Genomic DNA, 22,334 nt, shown 5'->3' with positions numbered 1-22,334 from the left:
GTATAGATCTTTGTTGGATATATCTATAAGGTCTTGCATTGGTAGCATCTAAGAGTTGTCCTTTTTTGTTTTTTGTTTGTTTGTTTGTTTTTGATTCCACAGATTGAACCCAAGGGTGCCTAACCAGTGAGCCACATCCCCAGCCCTTTTAATTTATTTTTGAGGTAGAATCTTACTAGGATGCTTATAGTCTTACTAAGTTGCTGAGGCTGGTATCAAACCTGTAATTCTCCTGCCTCAGCCTCCTGAGCTGCTGGGATTACAGGCATGCACCATCACACCCAGATAGAATTGTCCTTTTCTATCCTGACATATCTAGGCATTAAGTATTTCTGAGGTGATCATGGAGTTTTGGGGTGAGCTATACTTTTTCTTTTTTTAAAGGAGGTATAAGAATTATGCTGGTAACAATGGTCCTGGTACCTTGTGAAGAATAATCCCAGTGGTAAACTGTAATGGGATTTTTCTTAGCCTGTTCTATGGAATTTGTCTGACTTGCATGACCATCTTCAAGGCACTCAGAGAACTCCCTGGGCCTTAATTGATTTTCACTTCCATGGGGTTGGCTCAGTGACTTTTCTTATTGAGGTGTTTTTGTTACAATATTTAGGTTTCCTTTTTCAAGAAAGTAAGAACATGAGAAATCCACATGGCTCTAGATTGCTTGTTTTTCAGTTTTCTTAGCTTACATTGCAGTACTTTGCCATCAAGGCAAGAACTGCATGCTGTCTAAGTTTAATTGCCTTTAAGTATAACTGCTGTAAGCCTTCATAATTATGGTTAACATTCTCCACATTAATGTTGCACTGCTCCCTTAGGGTTTTCAGAGTGATTCACAAATAAATGCATTCAACTTTAAATAGCTCACGAGGATTATAGAACCCCAAAGGTGAAGGATGGAGAATGTTTCCTGCTGTCCAATTATTCAAAGCTTAGCAAATAGGAAGGCAGAGGCATCCATGACCTTAAAATTTTGGTTGCCCTAGTCAGTGTTGTTACAAGTAGTCACGTATCCCAAGAAAGAAAAGTTTAAACTTATTGAGAGAAAGAGCATGATGATTTTGTTTATTTTATTTCCTAGGAAAAAAATCTAATGGATAAAAAAACATCTAGGCTTAGAATTTGTTTCAACTGGTTTATAAGATTAGATTGAACAAGGCCTAGAATCAAAGGGAATGTCAATAAAGTCTGGAAAAAAATTAAGTTTGTTTTCCAGTTACCTGGGCAAAGTATAGCACAGGTCTGGTAGGAAAATATAAGATAGGTTTCTTTTCACCTGCAGAAAGTTCAGCAATTCTAATTTGGGGAAGGGACAGGTATAACACAAGGAGCATGTCCTAACCAGTCCACGTCAATACTGTCTGAATGGACATTCTAGGGAATGGCAGTTTGGAATCATGACCACAAAGGAGTTGTCTGGTCTCTGCAGTGGGGGATTCAGATTGGTCCTTTGCCTTGGCCCCAGCTAAATGGACATGGGTAATGCTGGTTGGGTGGGTAATTTCTTACATTGCAATTATCTACCTAGGTAGCTCAAGGGCTTGGGGGAACTTGTTGAAAAGTTAGAATTAAATTCCTGAATTTAATTCAGGTTATTGATAACATTTTCAACTGAAGTCTTAACAGTGACGGTCTATCTCCCTGACTTTAGCTTCCATGAGAGTGGTGACAGAGATGCCCCACTTGGAAGAATTTCCTCTTTAGAAAGAGTCCACTAGTTGATTTATTAGCATTGAGGGGTATCACAAAGGTATTCTGAGAAGTATAATCTGTTCTTATGCAAACGAGGTGGCAAAGCTGTTGTTTCCTCTATCTTCTTGGGTGTCTTCACAGTTCTTTTTAAAGAACTGTGAGGCCCTCCTCATTCCTTCATTCCTGTGGAGCCAAGATTTGACTTATGAGTTACATGGGTAAAAATAATTCACTTTATTATTCCCAGTTTGTTTCTACTTTTACTTTTGTATATGAAATATAGGCTTGCAAAGATGAAGAACTGTGTTTGACTTGGGCATAGTTTGATTGATTGATTTGAATCTTTAGGAATCTTTGAAGGTCCCAGAATAAAAAGTTGAGAGGCTACAGTACAGAGTCATCAATTCACGCTCATGAGATAGAAATCTCAAATAATCTTGGTCTTTAATAAAGAATGAGTAGTCCTGGTCAATGGGGATACTAAAACTTGAACCATTGGTTCATAGCTTCCTTTTGAGAAGCAGAAGAAACTTTCCAGGAAAGTGGTGATGGATTATATTGAGAACTTATCAGACAGACTTCAAAAAGATAATTCTGGCCTCCTTGTAGTTGCAGACTTTCTTACCTAGAAGTGGAACAGCAGTATAACATGAGATGGGTTTCCTTTACATACCAAATTAAACCTTTCTTCCCAAAGAGTCCCCCTACTCCCTTTTTAGCACTTCTTTACACTAACAACTAAAATAAGCTATACCTTCCTCAAGAACATTCTAGTTGAGAGTGAAGAAGCAGAGCAGAGGCAAGAACATCCATTAAGTGGGTACCTGAAAAACTTGCCAAGACATGTTGTACTTAAGGGAGTAGACTTAGGGAAGATAGAGATAGGGAAGGAGAAGGAGATTAAAGAGGGGCTCCTGATTCCATTCCTTCTTTGTATTCTCTGTATGAGAAATATAAATCAGCCTGCTGCACATCACAAAGGACCTTGTCATTTGTTTCTTTTTAGAGCTGGATTCTAGGACAGGAAGGGAGCTAAACACTGCAGGGATCTGCATAACTGACTTTGTTGCCCTCTTTCCTTCCATCTTGCAAATCTCCCCATCTGGGATTTCCAGCTGAAAAAGAAGCAAGTATATGTAGATAAAGTGGAGAAGATGCAGCAGGCCCTTGTACAGCTCCAGGCAGCATGTGAGAAACGTGAGCAGCTGGAGCACCGACTCCGGACACGACTGGAAAGGGAACTGGAATCCCTCCGAATTCAGCAAGTATGAAGAATCTAATAAAGATGGGGTGCAGGGGGAGAGGGAAAAGGGAGAAAGGGAGAAGGAAATATATGATTTGTGGTTATTTTTCAGTTGGCATTTGGCATGAACAAAAAAGCAAATATTTGCTCATCTTTACGTTTTTTGCCCCACATACCTCGCTGAAGGCTACCTCCCCATTATAAATAGAATGCCTGCTTCCTTAGCTTCCTATTCCTATTCCAGCAATCCCCCACCATCTCCAGTAGTAGGGATTGAATCCAGGACCCCATGCATGCTACATAAGTGCTTTTCCACTGGGCTTCATCCTCAGACCTTCTCATTTTTTTTTTTTTTTAAATTTTGGGGCAGGGACTTCCTAAATTGTTGAGGTCCTCACTAAGTTGCTGAAGTTGGCCTCAGGCTTGTGATCCTTCTGTCTCCCAAGTCTCTGGGATTGCATGGATGAGCGACCGTGCCTGGCTCCAGCAAAATTCTTAATGCTTCTTATAATCTTGCACCTTTTATTTTTCATAGGAACCAAAACAGTAGGCCCTGTAAGAAGTGAAACTACTATACAAATAGACTCTGAGACATTTTAGAATTAGAAATGGTCTTCAGGAATCACCTGGCCTCAACTTTAGAGGAGAGAAAAATCAATATCCAGAAAAGATTGTATGACTCACAAAAGATCACAGAAGTTAGGGCAAGTTAGCAACTAAATCCTAGATTTTTGAAATCCCCATTCCTGCCAACTAACTGGCTGGCATGGCAGTTTTCACCCTATTGATCCACTTTTTGAGTATCGCGACATTTATACATGGCAGGCTCTTTTTCTGACCAAAGGAGTCTCACATTCAAGTCCAAATCCCACGGTCTGAAGAGAAGATCTGAATTCCCCTTTCTTCTTTCTGAATCAGAATCCAAACTAGAAACTGAGAATGTAGCTCAGGGTAAGAACACTTCCTTGGCATGCACGAGGCCCTGGGTTCAATCCCCTGTACCACCAAAGGAAAAAGAAATTCAAGCTGAAGTTGCTTGAAGTAGCCTTTCTTCAAGTGGAACTTGGACACTGTGTTTCTTTCTCTTGTTAATCTGAGGGGTCTTGGTATCTCCCTCAACAGCGCCAGGGCAACTCTCAGCCTACCAACGTTTCAGAATACAATGCCACTGCCCTGATGGAGCTCCTTCGGGAAAAGGAGGAGAGAATTCTGGCCCTGGAAGCCGATATGACAAAGTGGGAACAGAAGTATTTGGAGGAGAATGTGATGAGACATTTTGCTCTGGATGCAGCAGCAACCGTGGCTGCTCAGAGGTGAGGAGGTGGTTGAGAGGGCCACTGCTTGAAGTGGGTGATTGCTAAGAATTGACAGATAACTGATTCATACATTTTCCAGTGTATGATTTTCTCTGATGCTCTAGTCTTTCCTCCAGTTTTCTTCTGAAGTGTGTGATTTTTTTTTTCATCTGGGGTTATGCAGGGACTGAATCGCTTCGGGGACAGAGGATCAGGAATTTGAAAATCAAAGTTGTTTTATGGACTTACTAGAATAATAGTAGCACTTGCCTCAGAAGCCAGGAAAATTACAGATGGGATCGGCTAAATATTGGTACACCTCCCTCCCCAGAGCCACTTTCTCTCAGCCACATGTGCACACTGTTTAGCCCTAGGGCTGGAATGAAACCCCCTTCAGAGAAATGCCACTCAGAACCTAAATGTCACTCAGTAGTGGCTGCTGCCATTTGATAGGTCTGGTTTGTCCTGGGTATGTTAAAGGCTGTGCTGAACATGAATCCATCCCTGCCCTTTGAGAAGGTCTAAATTTGAAGGCCACATTCTCTGTGTGCTTAAGATCATCACATGTGAGCAGTCCCATTCCATCTGATACTAGGGAGAAAGTGGCGGGAGGATTTTGGTTTCAATTTTTTATTTGTCCTGCTTTATATATTATAAAATCTAAATTATTGGCCTTTGGAGGAAACAGTTGTTCTTATAAACAACTTATAGTTTGTCTTGCTGCTCTTCATTATCATCAGTTGAAAAAGAAGGAAAGAACAACAAAAACTCAGTTCAGGTTCAGTTCAGGTGATGATTTTGGTCATGTTGATAATAGCTCCTGATTTGGAGTTGGGTATCAAAGGTGTGCTATGGCATATTGCTCCTAGATAGATTTCTATCCAGAAAGTTTTTAAAAACCACAGTGCTCTTAACACTTCAGTATATGGTAAGCCAATAGAGCCTAGAAAAATGCCCACCAGACTTTGGGCTGCAATATATGTGTGGAAGGGGAAAATGGATACATTTATTTTTGAGTACTTCTCATGCCCAATCAAATGGGGTAGGGCATCAGTGCTTAAGGAATTGTACTGGTGCTTTGTCAAACTCACTCCTTATTCTCTAGGAATACACCTTACGCCTCTCTAATGTAACCAGCTTGCTTTCAGATAATCTCTATATACACCTTTAATAGATAGAAGCTACCAATGGCTTGATATTGAGTCTTCAGGGGCTAAACATTCCCTGGCTTTGTTTCTTGAGAAAGACATGCTCAGTACTTTCCAGGTACCCCAGCTGTGCCAGAAGACGGTCATAAGGTTTGTAGACAGATTCAAAGAACAATGAAGTATCATTTTACCTCTAGCTTCCAATGAAACACCGGTGCCCAGCACTTGTTCAGAGATTATTCATGAAACCATGACACTGAAAACAGTTATTATTGGGAGGTAGGGAAACATAGGGTAATTTTGTCATGTTTGGACAGAATCTTAGAAAGATGCAACTCCTAAGTGTGTGTAGTGTGAGAAAATACTAGAAAGCAGGGTGCTGATTCCAGGTCAAAAAAAAAAACAGGAAAGCTGGATGGGGCTTATCACAGGGGCGTGGGGCTTATATATATATATATATATATATATATATATATATATATATATATATATATATATAAACACTACCCTCCTTTCTCCTTTTAAAGCATTCATTGATTATTAAGGGAACTGCCCCTTTCAGATGGATGACCAGGATTTGTTGGTTCCCATAAAAGGTAGAATTAATTAAAATTGAATTCCTTTAAATTATCAGGTAGAAAGTTTTCATGTAATCAATGTTTTTGGAAAAATATGTGCTTATCATTTAGCATGAGAAAACACAGCCAGTTCCCATTTAATAGGAACATTTTCTGATAGTTGCACAGGCAAACATTCCAGATTTGAACTGTGTGCTTTCTTTTTCTTTTCCTTTTTTTTCTTTCTTCTTCTTTTCCTAGTGGTGCTGAAGATTGAACCCATGAACCCAGGGCTTTGTGAAAGCAAGTGCCCTACCACTGAGCTGTACCCTCAACCCTTTTTAAAAACTTTTGAGTCAGTCTCACTAAGTTTCTGAGGCTGGCCTGAAACTTAAGATTCTCCTGCTTCAGCTTTCTGAGTCTCTGGACTCGGAAACATGCACCACCATGCCAGGCCTTCATGCCATTTTTGCATGCTACCAATCCATCCCATGGGGGAGACTGAAAGATTGAGATTGTATTCAGATTCTTATGAAATGAGAGAATTGAATGAGGTGATTCCTCCAGACCCTTCTATTTCTAGGACTAAACTATATTTATCTTTTTAGTTGTAAATGGACACAATATCATTTTATGTATTTATTTTTATGTGGTGCTTAGGATGGAACCTAGTACCTCACATGTGTGAGGCAAGTGCTTTACCACTGAGCTATAGCCCCAGCCCAAAAACTGTTTCTAAAGGTAGTACCTCTTCTGCTTTGCTATGGAGATTGGTCTCCTTTTCCTCTTTTGTTTTTCATGATATTACAAATTTGGGAGGATCATTCAAAAACTTTATTTCTGAACCTGTGAACAAAAACTTTTATTTCTGTGGGCTCCTCTGCCTGTCTTGCCAAGATCTCTTCCCATTCCTTTTCCATTTGTTTCCCTTTTCCTCCTCCCAACCTAAATGTAGGTACACAGCAAGCTTCTGCTTTCTGCCCCTTTCTGTGGTAAAAGCTTATATTTGCTTTCTTTCAAAATAATTTTTAAGTGCCTATAATATTGGTTGTGTATGGAAAGTGCTCCAAATTTGTTTAAGGAGAGAAAGAAAGACAAACAGAAAATAAGAGAAAGGAAGTGAAGAAAATGATTTCTAAATGTATAATTTATATCCCTAAATTTAAGTCCTTGTTTTAATGTACTGCTTAGTTTCTGTGTATGCTCCTAATGTCTCAAACTTAATATATTCCAAACCTAATAACTCATAGGTAAATGAAGAGTTTCACAATTAGGAAATCTTACTTAGATGGTGTCACTGGTGGTGGTAGAAGATAGAATATTTTTTCAATAGATTATTAGTTACACATTTAAAAAATCTCATTTAGTTGTACATTTTGGTTCATGTTGGTAATTGAATACAACAGTGTAGCTGCCACCAGGACATATTCTGAAATGACCTTGTGCCCCTTGAATTTGATCCCCCTTTCTCCGGACAATGACTGATCTTCTTTTTGTCATAAATTTGCAATTTTCTTTCCTAAAGTGTCATATAAAAGGAGTTAAATTGTGTTTACCCTTTCTTTTTGAATTTTTGTGATCAGCATTAATTATTTTGAGGCCCTTCCAGGTTGATGCATGTATTAATAGTTCATTCTTTTTTATTGCTGAATAGTGTGTCATGGTACCAGAGCTTATTTATTTATTCACTTGATGATGGACATTTGGATTGTTTCCAGTTTGGGGACATTGTGAATAATAAAAGACATTTTTAAAAATATCTTTATTTTATTTATTTATTTTTATGTGGTGCTGGGGATCATCAAACCCAGCGCCTTGCCCGTGCTAGGCAAGCATCTACCACTGAGCCCCAGCCCCAGCCCCAGCCTCAGTCCCAATAAAAGACATTTTAACATAAAGAAAAGACAAATTGATCTTTTCTCAAATGAGAAGACATATATTAGGTCTTTTTATATCCTTCCCAGCACTTTGATTCTGTAGAATACCTTTTGTCAAAGGGAAAGCTGTCAATGAAATGATTTCAGACAGGACCAGAGTATGAAAGCTAAGTTTAGCCTTAAAGGGTCCAGGGGAAGGCATTTAACCCATATGGAGAGTGTTGGCATTGCCCTTCATCCTGAGATGTATCTAGATACCAGATTTACCAACTCTGTGATATTGGACAGTCATATGAGTAGGTAAATTTTACTTGATAAAAAGTTAAGATGGCTAGTGAGGGGGGAGAAAGCAGTAAATCAATGATTTTTTGCTTATTTAAAATTAGTATTTGATACTTAAATATTTTTTCTTCAAATGAATAATGGTGATTTATATTATTTATAAAAATGTGTAACGCTTATTATACGAGGTGCTCTTCTGAGCATTTTACTCTTATTTCTTATCCTCAGAATACTTTTAGGGAAAGTGCTGTTGTCCATTGTACAAAAGGAGGAAACTGAGGCACAGAGGAAGGGGTTAAATAACTTACCCAAGATCACACACAGCTACTAACAGGTGCAAGAACCAGAATTTAAATTTATATTTTTGTTATCTTAGCTGCTGTACTCTACTGCCTCCTAGATATGGGTATAGCTCAAAGATGGTGAAATTGGGATCATTAGCTCTTCAGTAATACAGTTTGAGACTTATTATTTGGTACTAGGGACTGAACCCCAAGGTGCTTTACTATGTAGGTAAATTTCAAGTCCTTTTTTATTTTATTTTTTTTTTTTATTTTGAGGCAGGGTCTCACTAAGTTGCTGAGGTTGGTCTTGAAGTTGGAATCCTCCTACCTCAGCCTCTTGAGTCACTGGCATTACAGGTGTTCACTCTCATGCCTGGCTTGAGATTTATTATTTACACCCTTGGAAATATTATAAACAATCAAAATAATACCTATATCAAGGCTCCTCTCTAGATGCTTAACATAGATAAGGGAAATTATGATCGAGTAAAATTCTCTCTTCATCCCCAGAAGACCCATTTGACTATGCAGATTTTTAAAATGTTTTTTGTAGTTGTAGATGGACGGCATGCCTTTATTTTATTTGCTCAATTTTTATTTATTTTTTATTATTATTTTTTTAATCTTTGTTTTTTTGGTTCTTTTTATTTTATTTATTTATTTATTTATTTTTATTGGTTGTTCACAACATTACAAAGCTCTTGACATATCATATTTCATACATTAGATTGAAGTGGGTTATGAACCCCCAATTTTACCCCAAATGCAGATTGCAGAATCACGTCGGATACACATCCACAATTTTACATAATGCCCTATTAGTAATTGTTGTATTCTGCTACCTTTCCTATCCCCTACTATCCCCCCTCCCCTCCCCTCCCATCTTCTCTCTCTACCCCATCTACTGTAATTCATTTCTCTCCTTGTTTATTTTCCCATTCCCCTCACAACCTCTTATATGTAATTTTGTATAGCAATGAGGGTCTCCCTTCATTTCCATGCAATTTCCCTTTTCTCTCCCTTTCCCTCCCATCTCATGTCTCTGTTTAAAGTTAATCTTTTCTTCCTGCTCTTCCTCCCTACTCTGTTCTTAGTTGCTCTCATTATATCAAAGAAGACATTTGGTATTAGTTTTTTAGGGATTGGCTAGCTTCACTAAGCATAATCTGCTCTAGTGCCATCCATTTCCCTGAAAATTCGATGATTTTGTCATTTTTTAGTGCTGCATAATATTCCATGGTGTATAAATGCCACATTTTTTTTATCCATTCATCTACTGAAGGGCATCTGGGTTGGTTCCACAATCTAGCTATTGTGAATTGTGCTGCTATGAACATCGATGTGGCAGTATCCCTGTAGCATGCTCTTTTAAGGTCTTCAGGGAATAGTCCGAGAAGGGCAATAGCAGGGTCAAATGCTTAATTTTTATATGCAGTGCTGAGGATCGAATCCAGTGCCTCAAATGTGCTAGGCAAGTGCTCTGCCACTGAGCTACAACCCCAGCCCAATTATGCAGATTTTGAGTTTCAGCTCACAAATGGCAAATTTCTTTCCTTTTGTTTTTTGGTACTGGTGATTGAACTCAAGGGCAGTTGACCATTGAGCCACATCCCAGCCCTATTTTGTAGTTTACTTAGAGACAGGGTCTCACTGAGTTGCTTATCATGTTGCTTTAGCTGAGGCTGAGGCTTTGAAAACTCTATCCTCCTTCCTGCCTCAGCCTCCAGAGCCACTAGGATTACAAGCCTGTGCCACTGCACTAGGCAGTGAATTTATTTCTAAAGAGCAGCAAAAATGGTAACAAGATAACATAGCTGATTGACCATATAATATTTTAGTATGCATTTACTGAATCTGATGATTACCTTTCTCTAAACTTACAGTGTTTCATTTGTATTTTGGGTAAAGTAAATTCGGGAAAAAGGAAGAAATAAGGGCAGGAAGAGCAGAGGTAGAAACTCCTCATACACGTCACACATGGTGACCTATTCCTTCTTGTCAGCGTCTCTCAGATACCATTCTCTGCTTTCTTCTCATTCTGCCTTCTATCTTAGTCATCCCTGTTCTTAACTGTGGCTTCTCTCTAATAATAACAGTGGTATTAACTCTGTAAGACTAACTCTGGCATCTCCAGGATTCAAGTTAGAGTCTCAAGACAGTTACACTCCAATGTCCCTAAAATTGCAAGCTGTCACAGCACTTTCTAAACATCATCTTCTCAGTTTCCTATGACAGCAAATGGTATGTCATCTTTCCTAGATATTGTAATTAGAAATAAAGTTTTCATTCATTCTTCCCTCTCCCTAACACCCACATCCAAATGGTCTCACAGTTCTTCCAATTCTACCTCCTATAGCCCATTTCCATTTCCCTTCCCACTGCATGAGTTCATATTTTCCTTATCTCTCAATGGGATTATTGCAATCACCTTCCCAAATTGTCTGTCTGATTCCAATGTCTCTCTCCTCTAATCCCTCCATCACACTTCAGCAAGAGATAATGTTAGTGTCCTAAAGCTTGGCACACATCAGTTCATTCCCTTAGAAAACTAGCTGTAATAATTTTCAATGCCTCTTGGAATAAAGTCCAAGTTCATTCCTAGAGTGGTTAATTATTTACTTTGTCTTGCCTTGAAAGTTTCCTGAAGTCAGAGCCTAGTCTTTTCCACATTTCTACCCTCAGCAGCCTCCCAGTAACTTCAAACACTGATCCACTTATGGTAGAGTCCATGTATTAAGTAAATAAAAGGATCCTGCCCATAGGGCAAGATGGACTTGAAGTTTAAACGATCACTAAGTATTTAAATCATGAGGTCATAGGTGTCATTCTAGAGAGGAATTTGAGTAATGTGATTGGGATTACTTCTTTGAAGAAAGGAAGGAGAGAGAAGATGACTAGGATGGGGTATTCACAAGAACTGTTTACTTAAGAATTTGAGATGGGTTATATAAAGTTCAGGGATATGTGGTTCAGAGTTTGCAGGTTATGTTTTGAGAATGTAGTCAGCATCTCTGTCCTGATGTTTTTAAGGATGGTCTCAGAGTATTGGAAGTAGCTCCTTCAAACACTATGCTTGCCTGCTTTTTCCTGGGCCATTGGATTACTACTAGTCCTAGTCTTCTAGAAGGAAGATTGATGCTGAGGGCTGTCCTGGCAGCCCTGTAGGAATTCATTTAAGTGCCCCACATTTTCAGTCTCCATTCCTGAGGAGTTCACAGTGTCCATGTCAATTAGCTGGCAGGGCTCTGTGTACCCAAAATGGTCTTTTATGCAATGAAAGTGGCAGTAGGCCAGCACTAGTTCCCACAGTGACAAACCGTACGTTCAAGTCCCCAGTGTCCATAGACACCATGCTCTTTTCGAGAGGCCTGGCTCTAAAGCCTCAGCCATCAGTTCACATTGGCACTCTGCAGTGCAGGAATAGCCTCTGGGATTCTACCAAGTGCTGGAAGTTTTTCAAGCCATACTCTCCTGTATGTTATTTTTTTTAACCTTTGCACTTCTCACTTAATAATAAATAGCTTTGTTGAGTGCCTTTACAGTGAATGATGCTTTATGATTTTACATGCATAGTTTTATTTTATCCCCTGTGACATGAAGATACAATTATGGTTTCCATTTTGCTTATGAGGAGATTGGGGCATGGAGCTGGTAACTGACTTTCTGAATTCATTAGGCTTGTCAGTGGTAGGGTACTTGGGGAAGCTGGGACTTGATCCCAGTGTCATCTGTAGTCAGAATCCTGTTCTCAAATACTACCCAACATTGTTTCCTCTCAGAGTATACAGTAGGGCTACAAGCAGGTGAATTGCACCAGAGGAAGCATAGAATTCTGAGGTGCTAAAATATTTTGAATTTAGCAAATGTTGAGAGAGCCATTGCATTCCTCCTACTTTTTGCTCTCCATTCCAATAAGTGGTTTCAGCCTCATATAAGATGCAAGCTCTTGGGGGGGGGGCAGTTGTTTTGCAGAGGCTTGCCAAAATTCCCCAACCTTTATATCAATTTTCTGCTTGTTCATTCTCTTGCCACTTCACCCCCATCTGCACTGGTCACAATCTGGAAGTTAAGAGAACATAGCTAGCTGCCAGCAGAAAATGTGCCCAGAGTTCTCCCAACCTCTGTTCATTGTTGTGGGAAATGTAGCGATGCAGGACTCTTTCTCTCTCCCCCTCTCTTCCTATCCCCACTCTCTCCCATTCCCTTTTCCCTGTCTCTGGGTCTCTGTCCCTCTCTATTTCCCTCTCAAATACATCCATTTTTCATCATTAATTGGTTTTGAGCAAATGGCCTGAGACACTTTCAGATGGAACGTGATGGTCCCTTATACAGTTGGGATTCTGGCAAGAGAACAGTCACATTGATGGGGTAGAGTCATTGATTTGGTGCTAGCATGTTCCAGATGTAGATTAGATAAGGAATCGGGAGGCAGTGAGTCAAAGGCCCTCTTAGTCCACTCACACATCCTACCTGATCTTAGCGGTTGACGTGCCTATTATTTGTTTCTAGCACTCATTCAGGTGTAGTTACTGATATTCATCTGCAACAATAAGCCACTTAGTAACCCTCTGATTTCCTTTATAGTCTAACTCTTCCCTTTTCTTGGCTGTCATGAGAGTAAAGTAGAATATGTACAAATTCCTGTTACTTGGTCATGATCTAAAAACTTGAATGGGCTATCTGCTAGGTTTGGGGAGGACATCTTTTCCAGTTCTGAAAACAAGCATGTGCACATTTCATAGAGTTCCTCACTAACTCTTGCAGCCATGTCCATGATAACAACCTCTTCTTCTACTCTGAAGCTGAACCTTCCTATTTTGGAGACTCTTAACACAATAACTCACTCAGGGAACCCAACCGTTCCTAATGTGATTGATTTCCAACTCAGGCTTTCTAGGAAAGCGTCCTTCAACTTAGGAGGGAAATAACATCTGTTGATTTTGTTGCCTGCTTGTCTTAATTATTGCCATTTTCCTCCCTAGGGATACAACGGTCATCAACCACTCTCCTAACACTAGCTATGACACAGCTCTAGAAGCTCGAATCCAGAAGGAAGAGGAAGAAATCTTGATGGCCAACAAGCGTTGCCTGGACATGGAGGGCAGGTAAAATATTGATCTGGACCCTAATGCATCTGAGAAGTTGGTGTAGAGACCAGATAGGTCAGTAGGGAAGGGTAAGCATCTTTATTCATGGCTGGAGAAGATGATTATGCAGCCTTACCCACCCTTCTATACTGCTATCTTCCCTGACAGCTTGTTACTTAGAGTTTGAGATGTGATGACCCTGACCATTCCCACTAACTGGCCCCTGGCCTTCCTAATTGCTTGCCATCTGCCTTCTGCCAGAGGTGAATTATTGACATTTTCACTCTGAGCTATTCTTCTAGCACTACAACCCAACCCTGTTACACAGCAGACTACTCAGCAAAAGAACATCCATTCAAACTGTCATGTAGGCCACCTGATGCCTCTTAAATCCTCAATTTTTTTGGCTTGAAAAACTTCCAGCCCTTCCATTTACTTTTTTTTGGGGGGGTACCAGGGATTGAACCCACAGGTATTTAACCACTGAGCCACATACCCAGCCCTTTTTTATATTTTATTTTTAGACAGGGTCTCCCTAATTTTATTAGAGCCTCACTAAGTTGTAGTGGCTGGCCTTGAACTCATGACACTCCTGCCTGAGCCTCCCAAGCCACTGGGAATACAGGCATGCACCACCACGCCTTGTTTCAGGGTTATTTACTTATTACCTGAGGTGGTAGCTCATTCATAGAAGTCTTCAACTTCTCACTGAACACATTTCCATTGACTCAACTTCTTTGAGACAGCATCAAATACATGGCTTTTCTCATATCCCGCTTTTTTCTTTTTTGCCAAGACTCTACTTTGATTATAAGGTGTAAGAGACAGTTCCTGAATATTCTGTTGTATCCAGATGGATGTGCAGAAGGACTTTTTTAGAAAACCCTATAGCACACCATTCCTTGTCTTCTAACGTAGAACTCAGACTAGGCTATCCCTTAGTCAGAAAGATAATGGGAACTCAAGTACACATAGGTAGCAAGATCAGAGCCCAGAGGTGGCAACAAGGTTGTTTTTTTTTTTTATTTGTTCCTTTTAGTTCTATATGGCAGCAGAATCTGTTTTGATATAATTATAGAAGCATGAAATATATTTTATTCTAGTTAGAGTCCCATTCTTATGGATGCACATGGTAGGTATTCACTGTGTTGTTTTCATATATGTACATGGAAAAACTATGTCATGGAAACCTATGTCAGATTCATTCCAATGGATTTTATATGTTCTTTGTCTTGGACTTCTAGGATCAAAACACTCCATGCCCAGATTATTGAGAAGGATGCCATGATCAAGGTACTCCAGCAGCGCTCCCGGAAGGAGCCGAGTAAGACAGAACAGCTGTCATCCATGCGGCCAGCAAAGTCTCTGATGTCTATTTCCAATGCTGGGTCAGGCTTGCTCTCCCACTCATCCACCCTGACTGGTACACCCATCATGGAAGAAAAGCGGGATGATAAGAGCTGGAAGGGGAGCCTAGGTAATAACAGCAAATAAGGAAGATATAGTGACACATTTCAAGAGAGTCCTGACTAAGTGACCCACATAGCAAGGAAAAGGGGCCACTATCCACATTCTAGAGGGGAAGATGATGTAGGTTGGGTTTTCTCCTCCAGAGGGGCTAGCTGTATCAGGAGTTCCTCCACACTCTGAATTCTCACAGTGAAAACATTGAGACCAAAGCCTAGCAAACATGAATCCTGAGTTCATTTGGATAGGAAAGAAGATAATTTGGAGTTCATCTTAAAGTTTCTCAGATTTGGCCTTTGCTGCATGGGACCTTTGTCTTTAACCAAAGCCCATGTGGCCTTTGTGTCATTTAAAATTTCAAAAAATTTTAGCATTTCTGTGTTTCTTGGAAGATCCAGACTCCTCATTAAGCTAAATGGAGCTGGGTGACAGGATTTTTGTTACCAAAATGTTCTGATATGAGAACAGAATGTACTTTTTCATTAGATTCCTGGGCAATAGCAGCAGCATCTGGAGTAGCAGCAACTGCTGATATATATGCAATATATTGCGATCTATAATATATTATAAATAATACATATAATATGTATTATATACAATATAGTAAATATATATTTTATATATATACTTTATATATATGCTTAATATATATATTTTATTTGATCTTTCCTTATTGTTTTTAATATCTTCCTTGGTCCTCTGACCCTTGAAGTGTCCTTTGGCTAGAGTAAACATTTGAGGAACCATAGTCATGGTCTGAACCATAGATCACACTGTAAGCACTCCCATGTGTGTCTACAGGCTTCTCCCCTCCCTCATCCTTTTCAGCTCTCTGGTAGTGTGTGGTGTTGGTTAAAACTGGAACCAAGTAAAATTTTGATAAATTGGTGGAACTTAATCACCATTGAAAAAATAAACCAACACAGATTCACAGGACAGTTAATATAGTGTGCTGAGAGTTGAATAATGAGGACCAGAAAGGATCTTCCAAGGCAGAAGACAAGTTTTCACCAAGGTGGGAGGTGGCTCATTTTGGAACTTTACTGGAGGCAAAAAATAAAGGATTTAGACTCATTTGAATTTCTCCTGAACTCATGCAAGAGAGAATAGCTAATCAAACATCTGGATTGGAATCACCAATTGTTTCTTATTTGTTTATATTTTTTGTATTGTTTTTCATTTGTAGGCATTCTTCTGGGTGGAGACTACCGTGCCGAGTCTGTCCCATCCACGCCTTCACCTGTGCCCCCCTCCACTCCCCTGCTCTCGGCTCACTCCAAGACAGGCAGCCGAGATTGCAGCACCCAAACTGAACGTGGAACCGAACCGAACAAAACTGCAGCTGTTGCTCCCATCTCTGTTCCTGCTCCAGTTGCTGCTGCCACCGCTGCTGCCGCCATCACTGCCACCGCTGCCACCAACACCGCCACTGCTGCCACCAACACCACCACCATGGTAGCTGCTGCTCCAGTTGCTGTTGCTGCTGCTCCATCTGCTGCTGCTGTTGCTGCTGCCCAGTCTCCAGCAACTGCTGCTGCTATTTCTGCTGCTGTTTCTCCAGCTGCTGCTGCTCAGTTTCCAGCTGCTGTATCTGCTGCTGCTGCTGCTGTTGCTCCTGCTGCTGCTGCTGCTGCTGCTGCTGCTCAGGTTGCTCCAGCTGCTTCGGCTCCGGTTCCAGCTCCAGCTCCGGTTCCAGCTCCAACAGCGGCTCAGGCTTCTGCTCCGGCTCAGGCTCAGGCACCAACTCCAGCTCCGGCTGCGGCTCCTGCTCCAGCTCCAGCTCCAACTCCAGCTTTGGCTCAGGCTGAGGCTCCTGCAAGCCCAGCTACCGGTTCTGGAACACGTCGTTTGTCTATAACAAGTTTGACCTGCAATCCAGACAAGACAGGTAATAATAATTCTGCATATCACATAGTTTCGAGTTCTGTCCCCAAGTACAGATTTATTTGCTGGTGTCTGATGTGTAGGTAGAGGTGGCTGTTTGGATTGAGCTTTTCATGTTCCAAAGGGAATTTATCAGAAGAGGGAAAAGAAGAAGGTTTGAGATGGGAGCAGGCATGAGTAGGTGCTAGTGTTCTAGTAATGTAAATGAGAAACTTGCCAAACAAATTTCCTTGCTATCGCTTCATGAAGGTTCTAATGCTATCTGTAGAAATTTGTTTTTTTTTTACCTTGTCCCTAATGTTTTCTGATCCCTTGTTTCCACACAGATGGCCCTGCTTTCCACTCCAATACTCTGGAAAGAAAAGCTCCCATTCAGATCCTGACCCAGGAGCCTGATACAGAGATGGTGGAATATCTCATCTAAATAGCCCAATCAAGAGCTGCAGTTTCTCAGCAAGAATGAATTAATCATTTTCTTCTTTTGTTTGTTCTTATTTTGAGGGTGAATACAAGGGTTGGGGGGAGGGGATGTTTTTTAAAGGGACTTTTTATTGGAACAATGTAGTACTTTAGTCATACCATATGAACTCCAGTCTATTCTTGATTCTCTAGGAAGTACTTCTAAAAGATAAATTGATCAGAATGTGCTCTAAAGTTTACTGTTTGGAGTTATAGAAATATTGGGACTGTTAACAGGTAGATACACATCCATGTTTTCAATGTGCTTAAAGTTGCTTAAAATGTCCCTATTTGAGATCAGTTTTTATTGAAGAGCACAGTATGTGTAGAAGACAGTGTGGAACATGTAGTATGTAAGTGGGAAGCCAGAGAGAACTTGAGTGTGTGCTGTGTTCTCTAAACAGCAGCCACAGAAAACTCTCGCTTCAGGCTCATGAAATGGAATAATTTTAGTAGCTGCGTAAGCTGGAGAAAAGGTAGGGAGTATTGGGGTATGAAAGGGTGCTAGAGCTAATTCTCTCTCCGAGTTGCCCAGCTACCCTGCCCTAGCAGATTGTATTGATCTTCATTTCAGTGGTGCTTTGGAAGTGGATTTTTTTTGGTTCCCTCCTGGAGCTTCATGCATTCATATATGTACTCTGGAGTTATTTATGCATTTGGATAATTAATATATTGCTTTCAGATGCTAGGAGAGTAAATTAACTGAGTGATGCACAACTTCCTGTCTTGTAGGGAGTTAAACATCCGGTGCCTTGATGGAGAATTTCATGAGATTTTGCACACAGACTTCTGTGGTCTGGGTGTAGCCATGAACAGTGCTTACTGACCTTTCATACAATCAATTGGCTTAGTGTTTATTTCTTCTACAGCACAGATTCACTGATTGGGTCACCAGTCTCCAAATTGCCAGCCATGGGCAAAGTTAGGAGCATTTTTGTTGACAGGTTGAATGCTTTGAATTTCTGGTGACTACTTTAGAATAGTTCATTTTGTTTTCCTAAATTGTTAGCATATGTCTGCATAGGCATATGTGACTGTCACCTCCAAGGGAATATCATCAGAAGTCCAAAGTACCATGCTGCAGTCAGAGGAGAGGTTGATTGCAGCAGTCTCTTCAACTACCTCTTCTCAGTGCCAGTGACTCCATCTTGGAATCCCTTTGGGAAGCAGTGGGAAATGTGCATGTGGGCAAGAACCAAAGGAGGCCTTGCCATAGTGCTGCCTCCAGGGACACAGAGGGATGCCAATTGCCATAGGCCCCTGCCCAGTGTCACCTTTCTGCCCTTCATTAAGGTGACAGATCTGCAGATAGTGTCATTAAGATCAGTTTTCAAGGGTATAGGGAGGGTGAGGGGGGTGTGGGAGGGTGCTAGGTAAGGGTAGGGGTGGGTAGATGTTTGGGGATGTATTAGTTAAAATCCAGACTAATAGAAGAGTAGCCTGATGTATTATGTCATAAGCCATAGTGGTGGGAAGGAACTGTAGCAATGTAGCTCTATCCCCTGATTTTAGTGGTGAGGAATATGAGACTTGGAGAGGTTCAGTGACTCTTTCAGGATCAGATAGCACATCTGTCCATTTTCCCAATTGCCATGCTTATTTTGGGAACTCCTATTCAAAAAAGAAGAACCTATTTTAAGAAAAGGCATCTTCATGGTCCAGGATATATGTATTTTTAAAGCATCCCTGGTTTCAGTAGTTTGTCCAGGGTTCTGAATTTTTCTTTTGCCTCTCCTGCAGTGCCTTCTATAAGATTTTCCCTTTCCTGATCCCCATTTCAATATTGAGTTGTGTGAAATGTCTCCTTAAGAAATCAACTCCACTTTTTTTCTCTCTATGACATTGGGTACCTTGGGTGATCTTACAGGGTTCCTCTGTGAGTATAGGAATGGTGTATTTACCAGTATTCTTTTGTAGTTCATAATTATCTTCTAAAGGAATTACTGTGTGTGTGTGTGTGATAGGGATGGACAAGAGGGAAGGTATTTTAATTTTCAGCCAGTCTTTTCACATTTTCAGTAACAAAGTAATCATCCCACACATTAGTCCTCAATTATAAAGTGAATGACAAATAGAAATTAAAAGAGCAGTTGTGCCCATTCTCATTCATACTACCCATTTAAGAGAGCCCCAAACCTCAAAATAGTAGAAGCAGTAGATAACAAACTTCAGGAGAGCTATTTTATATCCAAGCAAATAAATTTAAAAAATAATAAATCTTTCATGGTGATAACACATTGCTTGAATTTTGGGGGGCTCTGGGAGCCATGATTGTAGTCACATTCTATAAGGTGACAGATGTCATATCACACTGTGTGGCAGCTATCTCTTTAGATTTGTGTGTTTGGGGGAAAGGAGGAAGTTCTTGCCTAAGTACTATTTTGAACTTTCCAGAACTTTTCTGCCCTTTCACAATAGAGGCAGTCCCTCTTTGCTCAGTTTTCAGCCCTAGGTAATTTGCTAAAATAACATTTTACATCTAAGAGATGAAATAAGACCATGTTGATGTATCCTGTTTATGCAAAAGATAGACCCTACCCATTCAGAATGTCTTTACTGAAAGTGTCATTTCAAAAATTCAGGTTTATGGGAGAGATCTCAAGTTAGCCATCTTTTCACCATTGTGTTTCTGGAATCCACCGATCTATGTATTTTACTGGCACCTCATAGAACAAGAGGGTGACCTTGTTGTCTTAACTTGTACTGCCTGGTGGTCTATGGGGACCTTTGATTTCAGTTGTACACCAATGTCCCATGTCCAGGAAAACTTCGTTAGAACAAATTTTACTTGATCAAAAACTCCTATTAACAATGTTCTGGAATGAAAAGTAGCAGCTTGAACTTTCTTTTAAATTCATGTATCTTGATTATTGTCTTAATGAAGGATTTAAACCCAGTGCTGCTTTTGAGCTTCAGGGTGACAGGAGAGCAGGAACATGAAATATCTGGCATAGGAAATATACCAAGAGACCCATCCTGATTTCCTTTTGTTGTTACACTGTTGGGTGGGTATAACAATTAGGAAATGAACAAATTGATTGTGCAAACTACTTTTTCTGAAGAGCCTAAATCATGCGACTGCTTGAAGTATATTATGCATATATACTAACTTGGATAAATTTAATTCTCACATCCATAAGCCATACAATCTCCTGTTATCTCAAATGCTCATTCATATATGGAATGTTACTTAAGATGTGTGCCTTCTTACTGAAAGTGTTTTCAAGGGAAGGCATCAGCTGTGGGCTAATTGCCAACAATTTCAGTCCTCCATGATCCTTGGAATATATCTTCCAAGTGCCATCTATCATCAGTAGGACAAGTGTCGGGAGTTTGTTTATTTTCTTCCAGTAGCAACGATGGGTTACATGGAGCTCTCAAACCTTCTTCTGGCCTCCCTGGTGATTAATGGCATGTGTTTGTAAAATGGATAGCTGGGGTTGGCAGATGGCTAGAGAAGAATTGCTTTTGATTTTAAATGTATGTGATCCCATAATGATTGTAATCCCATTCTGTAATCAATGGAGCTAGTTCCAATAAAGTGAAGCAGGTTTAAATCCACTTTGTGCCTATTTTTTCACTGACAATAAAGTTAGCTGTTTTAACATGCAGTACCGTGTGGAAAATGCTTTGGTGTTTACCAACAGAAGATTTCTTTGTGCTATATTAAGTGATTAATTTCAATTCAGTTTGCAGAGAAATTGCCTTTCAAGGACAGCATGTAGTAGAATTTGTACTTTCTTGAAGTATGGGATATGATTATAGATTATAAAGTATTAAGAAAACGCCACAGGCCACATGCTTTAATTGGTCTCTTTATATAATCAGGCAGTATATATTAAAAGCTTTGCATCTTTTCATCTCCTAGTTCCAAAGGATAAAATGATAGCCACCCAATGTAGAGAACCAATTTTTGGTTAGCATTTTGGAAGGCCCCCTGATAGCCCTTTTTTTACCCTTGTTCTTATGCCAATTCATCAGTTTTGGTTGAGGGAACTTGTTATTAAAAGCACATCAAAACCACAAACAAGTTGGCTCTTTACTGAAAATGTTGAAGCTGCCTTTACACTGCCCTTTCTGGGCTTCCTGTTTGCCAGTGAGTTCCAAACCTGACTGGTGAGGAAAAGATCTCAAAAGACAAGGTTGGGGTTATACCTCAGTGGTAGAGCACTTGCCTAGCATGTGCAAGGCCATAGGTTCAATGCCCTATTAAGGACTTTGAAATGGCATGTTTTCGTTGTGAAGTTGGTCTGATGGTGATGGGGCAGGTCTAGAGAATTCATTCAACTATAAATTTGGTTTCTTCTAAGTTGGGCTTCATCCCCTCCATACTTATGGTGAGGTATTTGGAAACTCTATGGATGAAAGCCCACCCCTCTTTTTTCAGGACATAGAAAATGGTATTAAGTGAACCACACCTTACAAAACTTTGCAAGGCATTCATTCCAGAACCATCTTGTGTCCAGTCATTAACAAGTAGTCACTTGCAAGAAGAAAAAATAAGTGTTTCTTCAAAATTGCAACATCACACTATAGGAGCATTTCTAAATATTTTTCAGTATGAAAATTTAATCTGGTACATGCCTGCTATTATACCTCCCTTTCTGCAGGCTTTCTTTTTTTTTAAAGAGAGAGTGAGGAGAGAGAGAATTTTTATATTTTTTAGTTTTTGGCAGACACAACATCTTTGTTTGTATGTGGTGCTGAGGATTGAACCCGGGCTGCAAGCATGCCAGACGGGCGCACTACCGCTTGAGCCACATCCCCAGCCCTCTGCAGGCTTTCTTATTGAGATAAAATGATGTTCATAGCCTCTATGAGATGCACTATTGCAAAAAATCGCCTCCTGTTTTCCACCTCCTCCACCTCCATCTTACCCTACAAGAAGGTATTTATTGGAGGAAAAGAATGTAAATGGTTTGGTCTTAGAATACTTTCTACATCAACTGGTATTTGAATGAAGAGTTTTCACTGACAGGACTACCTTTCCAAGAAGAAAAATATTCATAATACCAAAATGTCATACCATCTCACATAGTACTCATTTCTTAGGTGAACC

The 22,334-nt window shown here is 40.1% G+C and overlaps 1 protein-coding gene across 4 annotated transcripts in view; it reads left to right on the top strand.

Moving 5' to 3' along the window:
* AMOT (angiomotin) overlaps nt 1-19,493 on the top strand; it is a 67,503-nt gene extending 48,010 nt beyond the window's left edge. For all 4 annotated transcript variants that reach the window (XM_081277384.1, XM_081277383.1, XM_081277386.1 and 1 more), the window contains 6 exons: nt 2,808-2,957; nt 4,058-4,248; nt 13,361-13,483; nt 14,710-14,942; nt 16,119-16,820; nt 17,143-19,493. In XM_081277384.1, coding sequence (XP_081133510.1) covers nt 2,808-2,957; nt 4,058-4,248; nt 13,361-13,483; nt 14,710-14,942; nt 16,119-16,820; nt 17,143-17,240 — 1,497 coding nt within the window. In that variant the 3' untranslated portion in view covers nt 17,241-19,493. The remainder of the gene's footprint in view (nt 1-2,807; nt 2,958-4,057; nt 4,249-13,360; nt 13,484-14,709; nt 14,943-16,118; nt 16,821-17,142) is intronic.
* The last annotated feature ends 2,841 nt before the right edge of the window (nt 19,494-22,334 follow it).

This window comes from Spermophilus citellus (assembly GCF_964194105.1).
Source record: "Spermophilus citellus genome assembly, chromosome: X".
NCBI lineage: Eukaryota > Metazoa > Chordata > Mammalia > Rodentia > Sciuridae > Spermophilus > Spermophilus citellus.
This window is presented reverse-complemented; position numbering and strand designations above follow the sequence as displayed.